The sequence below is a fragment of the Aplysia californica genome, unplaced genomic scaffold (assembly GCF_000002075.1).
Source record: "Aplysia californica isolate F4 #8 unplaced genomic scaffold, AplCal3.0 scaffold00006, whole genome shotgun sequence".
Lineage (NCBI taxonomy): Eukaryota > Metazoa > Mollusca > Gastropoda > Aplysiida > Aplysiidae > Aplysia > Aplysia californica.
Window position 1 is genome coordinate 2,430,537 of NW_004797276.1, and position 8,798 is coordinate 2,439,334.

General features: G+C 41.3%; 1 protein-coding gene across 1 annotated transcript in view; it reads left to right on the forward strand.

Moving 5' to 3' along the window:
- The window catches only part of LOC101857529 (carbohydrate sulfotransferase 4), a 2,999-nt gene extending 892 nt beyond the window's left edge, over positions 1-2,107 (forward strand). Inside the window, exon 3 of the mRNA XM_013081400.1 lies at positions 775-2,107. Coding sequence (XP_012936854.1) covers positions 775-995 — 221 coding nt within the window. The 3' untranslated portion in view covers positions 996-2,107. The remainder of the gene's footprint in view (positions 1-774) is intronic.
- The last annotated feature ends 6,691 nt before the right edge of the window (positions 2,108-8,798 follow it).

Sequence of the window (8,798 nt, forward strand, 5' to 3'; positions counted from 1 at the left end):
GCCCCCCCCCCCCCCCCCCCCCCCAATAGTACTACTGTAGAATCATTGATTGCTACCGCTATCGCTCATTTGCTTAACGAAACTCCTTCCTCTTTCACTTCCGCCCATCATCCTTTCTGAATCCTACCCCTTTCGAAACTAGTGCAGTTAAATTTGAACAACTCGTTTTTCTTGGACGAGCACAATCTTACCCATCTTCACGTTACTGATCGGATATGCACAAGGTTTACCTACCTTTCCACTTTCCAGTTCCGCTAAGAAAGCAGCCTTGAATACTACTGTGAGATAGAGTGGAAGATTATACTCGTATTTTGGATTGTATGGAAAAAGCTTGTTATTATGTTATACACATGTGTATAAAAAAGTACCCAGTGGGCAGCATTTCCTTCAATAGTTCATAAGAAAAATCAAGTGCAAGAATAAGTATGTACTTGTTCGAACTTCTTGCAGCCAATATAATTTAATATAAAGGATGTCTGACATGACGGATGACCTCAGACCAAGGACGTACTTTGGTTGTCCTTGCCTCAGACCTTTAAAAAAATTGATTGAGAGAATAATTAGCAGACAGGAAAGTAAGATACATCACATGACGATTCTAAGAGGAGAAAAAAAACACCTTTCAGAAAAAACCCCCACAACAACTCCACCGACTTAACACCCTCCTAATCCCCACAATCCCAAACCACAACTAACACCTGATCTATCCTTTTCTTTCCTTCAATTTCCACTGTTAAATTATTTGTTTCTTCTTTCCGCCCATCCACTCTGCAGGCAAATCAACGTCTAGGAAAGATCCTTATAGGACGGCATACAACTGGAGAAAGGAGATGTCCTTTCAGTTGATCAAGAAGATAGACCGGGCCTGCGAGGGTGTGTACGAAGCCATGGGTTACCGCACTTTCTCAGATGAAGACGAACTCAGAGATATGACAGTGTCTGCCAAAATAGACGACTTTCGAGATCACAGAATTCTCCTTCGGCTCCTCTCGTAACATCTCCAACCCCTCTCCCTCTCCCATCCCTCCAAATAAATATAAACCGACTGTGAAAGTAATTTAACTACATTTATATTATGCATGTTGTTTCTTTTATCCAAGGGGTCCTCTCCACTACAGTCGGCCATCGGGTGAAGGGGAATTCGTGTACATAGAAGAATGGCTACTGTTTGTAAAGTAGGCATTAGGCATTGACACAGACTTATATCACAGCAATAAGACTAATAAGAGGTTCAGCCCCCCCCCCTCCCCCGGTGGGAGAATGGTGGCGCATATGAGCGTTTGTTCTCGGGTATAAATTGATAAATTGGGGGACATTTTACTTTGGTATCCGTCTTTTAGCCTTCTGTCAGCTTCATTTTTCTTTCGTCTACTCTTGTTGCCTGGCGACGTTCTTAATCTTCGAAATTACATCAGAATATTGTGTGCTTGGGCTAAGGTGACAAACTCAAAATTGAATTTAATACGCAGATCTAGCGGTAAGGCGAAAATTGAATAAGGCCAAAGTTGTTTTTTATCTAAATTAGTTTTTTCTCAAAAGCTTGTAGGAAATTATATGAACGTGGTCTCCCATAAAAAACACGTGCTGTTGAAAATTCGCGCAGAAAAACAACAGGCCTTCTAAAGGAATATAGTTTCTGAAGTTTATGAATTATACCGGTGCTATAGAAACTATTTTGCTTCAGATTGTACTCCCAACAGTAAAAGCAAAATGTTGAGAACTTTTCTGCCATTATTGTCATTATATATTGTTTTGTCAAGAGGGTCTAAGTGCCTATTCACTTTTTTATTTATTGTAGTATAGTTGTGCCTGAACCCCCCCCCCCCCCCAACCTAAAAAAAAAAGAAGAAAAAAAGAAAAAAAAGAAAAAGATCAAGTGTCTTTCAAAGTTTTGCATCATTTACTCAGCCAAAAGCCTTCTCCTGGTCTATAAAGACGATGTTATGTTCTTTGCTGTGTTCGATTGTTTTCTTGCATCCGTGCATCCTCTTCCCTTTCGGAATCCAAACTGAGCGTTCCTATAGATGTATATCTACTTTGATTCTTCTTGAATTTTTGTTCATGTCGATTGGGAAACAATAAAATATATTGTATATGAATGAATAAATGAAAAAGAATTATATTTTATTGATCACCGTCGGTGAAATTTGGGTTATAATAACAAAAATACACAATACATACACACATACACACAGAACCTACGTACCCACCTACCCTCTACCTGCATGCCTGCCTGCCCACCAGGCCTGGGCATTGAGTCGCTTTAGCAAAATCCGAATAATACGTTAGTGCACCTCTTCGGCGATTAAATGTGTTATAAACCGCTTCGACAAAAGGCTAAGAACCACTTCGACAAACGGGTGAACCCACTTCGGCGAACGGGTCGGGAAAGAGAGTTTATGAGTCTTCATTCGGATAATGTTGCACTGAGAATTATCCGGTTATCCGGATTTTACCCAACACTACTACCCACCTGTCTACCTGCCTAACTATACATGTACTTACTTTACCTTCTTACTTATTTTCCGACCTACCTACCTACCAACCTACCTACCCACCTACTTACTAACACACACAAATATGCCACAAAGAATACCAAAAGCACAATACCACACCGATACGGACAATTTTACACACATGTCATTGCTGGTGTCCGCTGTGCACGCTGACGTGCGCGCGCACACACACGCATGGACGCACACACCCGCATATAATAATATACATGTATGTACATGTAGATATATATGTACATGGTTATAATGTCTGAATCGTGGACACACCCCGGTGACCACCAGGGGCGAAGGCTGACTTGTTTGACAGGGTAATCAAAGTGAAACGGGATCAAATATGGCCTGTAGATATGACACAAGAATCTTACTCGAGGCGGCGACTCTGAGTTGTGAATGAAAACAAATCCGGAATTCATATTGTATGTTCAACCGCCAAAATAATCGGGAAAGTATCTTATTAAATATCAGTTCCAACTAAAATTAAATTTAACTTTAGATGTGAATACATAAACACAAAGCAAAGAAGCAGAGATGTCAGTACTAGATCTATATGTTATAGATCTACCAGTGAGTCTAACTCTTTGGTAGAACATGACAATTATCATTTTTTAAATTTCACATTTGGCTGTTTTTGTTAGCCTTTCGCGGCCAGGAGCTGGTGTCATAATCGAGGTCACGATCTGATTATAGGACGGTAAAAAGTCGAGGAAAAAAAGCAAGCACTTACAACAGTGAAGAGATTGTTAGGAGTTAGTTCCCCTCACATTTGTGAGGTAGACTCGACCAGTGTTAGTTAGCTGATATAATCAGGGCTTGAGATTGATTATAACTGTGACCCCAAAGGGGTGAACAGGGTATATGTGGCAATGAAACAGCTTAGACTGCTATGCATATGTTCCCTTCAACTATATTGGTAGACTCTTCCAGCCTCACTTTAAGCTTACTTAATCAAAGCTTGCGACTGCTTATGGAGTGGCCCGAGAGGGGTGAGGAGGCTATTTCTGTGGCTGTGAAACCGTTTTGAATGTAAGGCATACTGTTCGTTGTTGATTACGAACGTCTTTTGACATTTAATTTAAGAGGTTTACGTTTATGGATGAATTTGACAGCGACAATGTTTCAAAATTAGGAAGGGAAGCAGTGATTATTTGATTATATAGACGCTTCGCCCTTGGTGACCACCCACCTAAGGCTGTGTCACCGACATTTGCTTGACACAGTCTACTTGAGGGGCTGAACTCATGAATAACTCGGCCACTAACCTTTGCAAACAAAATGACTTTTGATTTTGAGACCTAAATCAAAGCCTATGGTATATTATTTGTATCTGTCTACTTACTTTCAACAGAAGACTTGAATAAATGACCCAAATTGAAGAAGTACGATAGAAAATACCCTTCTCTGACAAAGATAAATAAAATATTGCTTCAAAGAAAAGACATAATATCTAGATCTAAGTAACGGAATAAAATAATGAACAGACAAAATAAGAAACCCGACACCTAGATCGGTACAGTACGGTACCACGGGTTGGGAATCTGACATCCAATTGGGGGCTTTTTGTGTTCATTAGGATGTCAAAGAGGGTACCTTTATACATCTACACAAATATTAACGTTCAAGATGTTTGATAGGATAAGCGAAACCTCTTTGTTTTTTTTCTTCATTTTTTCTGTTTGTTTACCGTACTCTAGATCCAGGTGTTTTTACACCTCCAATCAACACGCTTTATAATTTTAGGAGGCAGGCGCGTCTGACCTTATACCTGTCAGGGCCAACCCAGGCTAAGAGGGGTAGGCCAACATTAACCCAGCAGAAAGAATGAGATATTCGATAAAAATTCGCCCCACTCGGGAATCGAACCCGGTTCTCCTGTGCGACAATAAAACACATATTGGCTACACCACATGTGTGGGTGCGAAACCTTTCGTAAAAACGAAATTCTTTCTTTCTAAGATTTAAAAAAAAAGGAGTAGGGTCATATAACGTCCGTCCTTAACTATGGCATCTTTAGTCTATAACCCACTTGGAGCTACCCGCCAAGGCCAACCCGGGCTGAAAGTGTACTATACTCGGTTTCAAGCGCGGTTCGTCCATAGAGCACGGTCGTGCAGTGCCGCTCAAAATGTTTTGACAATGACATTCTTTATTCATCTCGCAGGGAGAAATTTGTCTTGGTCGTTAACAATGGCAGTAGACGTTACAAAAGTTAGACTTAAAGGTGCACTCACGCAAACGCACAACAAGACAGGACATTAGGCCAAGTAAATACATGTCTCACGGGCTGGGACAACCCGCTCCGTAAAACATTCTCTCTCTCTCTCTCTCTCTCTCTCTCTCTCTCTCTCTCTCTCTCTCTCTGTTTCATTTGTAGCACTGTGTGTTCAGTAACCTGACTGCAGTTGGTACGAATGAATTTCTATATCTGTCTGTTCTTGCTTTTTTGGAAATGTATCGTTTACTGCGAGTCGATAGTTGAAATTCCGATGTCAGTGGGTGGCTATGGTCACTAAGCATTATTTCCGCCTTTCATGTTTTATGACGTAAAGCACCCACAATAATAAAATAAAAGACGCCAGAAACAAACACTAGCCAAATATTTTATCAAAACAAGGCCCTCGCTGGCGCCGTAACTGTCAGTTCTATTCTATAGCGCCGTAAAACATCTACTATGCCATGCCTAAGTTCATGCGCTGTATCTTAACATAACAGGATAGTCAACAGTGGAAATCTGACATATAAATCGCTCTTTGGGATAACCCAAGCGATGACGACACTTGTTGAGAGTTTGACGGTACATTAATATTAATAAGACGGCACATCTCAAATGTGCTCCTGCCGAATAGCGCCGAAACATAGCCCACAGTATTCAATCTAAAAATAAACGCCGTAGACTGTGCACTATTCCATGCTAAAATTATGTGGGCCCCGGAGCAATCCAGCGGAGTGCTCAAGTGAATTGTGATTGGTTCATTGTCTTGTCGCTATTTTAAGTAACTCTGTGACCGTGAAACTGGGGGAAGGTGAACGTGGCATACTTAAATCGCCGTCCTATGAGTTGTACTTTTGAACGGTTTTGTAGTGGAGTGGTGAAAGGTATTACTTGAGTGTTCAGTTCTAATGCAGGATGAATGAAATTGGCTTTTAGCTAACAAACAGATTTAGTTCTAGAAGTCGAAGCCACAAGTAAAAAGAATGAAAATAAAAGCACAAGGTCTTCCTTCACCAGCCCAAAGATCCTAAAATTATACACCATCCCATTTACTCTGCCCTTGATTATCTTCAGCCTAAGATAGCTTAATTGTGCACGCCCACTTCTTAGACCCAGAGCCGCCCCTGCTCGGTTTAGATCTGAATCTATTGTTGTAGTCTTCACCTAAGATCCCACATATTATAATTCTGGTTCACTTAAGATTCCGCTGTTAAAAAATAAACCAAACAAAGCAACAACAAATTTTTACTACACTAGTCATCCCTTAGATGAATTATCCCCCTCTGAAGTGTGAAGGGACTAAGAACGCTGCTTTCCCTGTCGTACTTTACTGAACCAACCCCCCCCCCCAAAAAAAAAACAAACAAACAACCCTTCAAAGGTCATCCATGCTCATGCATGGGATAACATTATTTATAGACCAAGACATAATACATTTACTGTTAGCAATCAGATAAAGCTGGCATCGACCCTCTTTTGTGTTCGCTGTTCCTTACACATAAAACTAGTTATGAACCACGCCTAGAATCATGCATTCATATCTTAAATTCAGTTTAAAAAATAAATTTTTCACCATTTCTTATTATAATTAAATCTTTTGACGCCTTGAAAGATTATCTTTATAATTTGGTATGTGTGATACTTTTATGATACTTGGATAAGTTTTCTTCTTATTTTGCAGTCTTTATGTCTGTACGTGGACACCTTCCCGTAAACTTTTAACGGTTTTTAAACTAGCTATAGATCTACCTGTGGCGGGGCGCCATTGGTGCAATTGGTGCAAGCGCACCACCTAACCATGGCCTTCACACCCTCCCGCCCCCTCCCCCCTTTTTCTAATTGTTCTAAACCAGTCAGTGCTCTATGTACCACATCCTTGCGATCTGTCACCCGCTGGCTGCGCCAGTGACGAGTGACGAGACAGATGGCGAAGAGGGTTTATGCTCGTCGCACCGCTTGCGGTTGTGTCTGCTGGGAGCAAGCAAAATCTTTGCACCAAAGTTATTTTTGTCACTGTAGAGAAATCTAGGCATAGTTCTTCCCGCACAAGAAGAAAGGTACACGAAACTGCTCTTCGCAGCACCAATTAGGTGCAAGCTAAAAAATTAATCCAAGTTTCCACTAGTAGTGGAGTCTACGGACGGTAACTCGGTGAAGAATGGGTATTGAAACTGTTGTCTCCCTCTATTGTGTAGCAAATCCTGGTGCTGCACGAAGTAATTTTAGAATTCTCGTAATCTTCTCAGGTTGTGAGCATAGTGAGTTATTATATTGTTTCACTTTAGTGCAGCTGTTATGCTGTCTTATCCAGAAACAGTTGTAAAAAATGTCGATAGATGTAGATTACGGGATGTCCTGCAGATTCTAATTGACTTTATCTAGACATTTTACTAGTACCTAGTGAGCCCATTGTCCATTTGCTCACTTTCCAATTATGCACCACCTTGTCAGCAACCCACGCGACGCCACTGGATCTAACATAAAACTCTTAAATAATTGAACAGTCCCTTGGCTTTCTCAGTTGCTTAGAACAGTCCGTATCACACACAGAATTTAATTTTCTCTCTCTCTCTCTCTCTCTCTCTCTCTCTCTCTCTCTCTCTCTCTCTCTCTCTCTCTCTCTCTCCTAATTTTTCGCATTCTCCTCTTTCATCCCAGCCCCACCCCATCTTCTTTGAGTGCATTCCCCCACCCGGCCCACCCCGACAACGTGGCCCAGCCCGATAAGATTCTATAAAAAGAAACACCGCTGTTCGTGATTTAGACCAAGACGGAATAAGTCTTATTCCGTCTTGGATTTAGACCATAGTCGGCGGCCATAATTGCTCCCCACCTCGGCGTGCTGCTCGTAGCGCCGCGAAGAGAGAGAGAGAGGAGGCTCCATTAGTTCTAAGCTCCTTGGCCTAAACTAAATTTATAACAGGGAACTGCTGCTTTTTCTTTCCTAATCCTTACTATCATCATTTTCCTCTACTTCTTTTGTATTGTCACACTCTTGTGACCCACTATTTTCGGGGTGCCTTGATAGTCAAAACAGACTTCGTGCTGTTGAAGCTAGAGAGGAGCAGACAGAGTATGTCTGATTCCCTGTGAGGACTTCTTTGTTGACATCCACCCCTTGGCGCTTATAATGACCTTATGCAGTTGCGAGCGCCGTAAGACCTCTACTAAAAAACGACTTGCCCAACACGGATTACAGTTTACGGGAAGGCGTCCACGTACAGACATAAAGACTGTAAGGCTTTGCTAACAAACGAACTAAAGGTAAAAAAAGATCTACAGAGAAGTTCGCCTAATACTGGGGTGCCCACTGCGGCTGGATCGGTAGATCGCCTGAAACTGAAAACAAACCCGTTGAGGAGATCGAGTTGGGCGATCAGCCCCAAATTGGCTGATCCATCCGTAGTGGGTAGCCCGTATAAAGTGAACAAACTTTATTTGAACAATCGGTCAAGGTAAACGATATTTATTGTGGTCCCGATTGAAACGCTATTTGTTAAAACCTAACCTTACCGTCGTGCTTTATTATCGTATCCATAGGACGTGGGGAACTCTGTGCCACCACTTTCCAAAAGAAAATTTACTTGTTATTCTGATCCGTAGCCTACGCTTTGCACTTTGCATAGCAGTCTATCAAAATGATTTTTTGAGAAATACTGAAAGTTTTAAAGAGATCTTCGGACTTGAAGTATTTTAAAATGTGAAAAATACAACCCTGGGGGTACAAACTGACCCCAGGGCGTACGGATAGGGTTAAGTAAATAAATAGTGGATAAAATGAACCGGTTTCATTTGGGAAATCGGATATGAAGTGAACTCCCAAAATGAGTGAAAGCGAAGAAATTACGGACCGACCGTGTCACTGTCGTCATGCTGTGAAAATAAAATTCTTTTCCTCGGGCATCGGCAGACAATCCCAGCTCGGCGTTGGCGACGGCAAACAGAAAGAAAGAGCTCTTCGTTCCCCGTCGTTTTATGCAAGACAAATTCTAAAATTATGCAAACTGAGCCCAAAAATGTGGAATTATGAGAATCTGTTAATTTTAACAAAGAATGATAAAGGAAAATAATCAGAA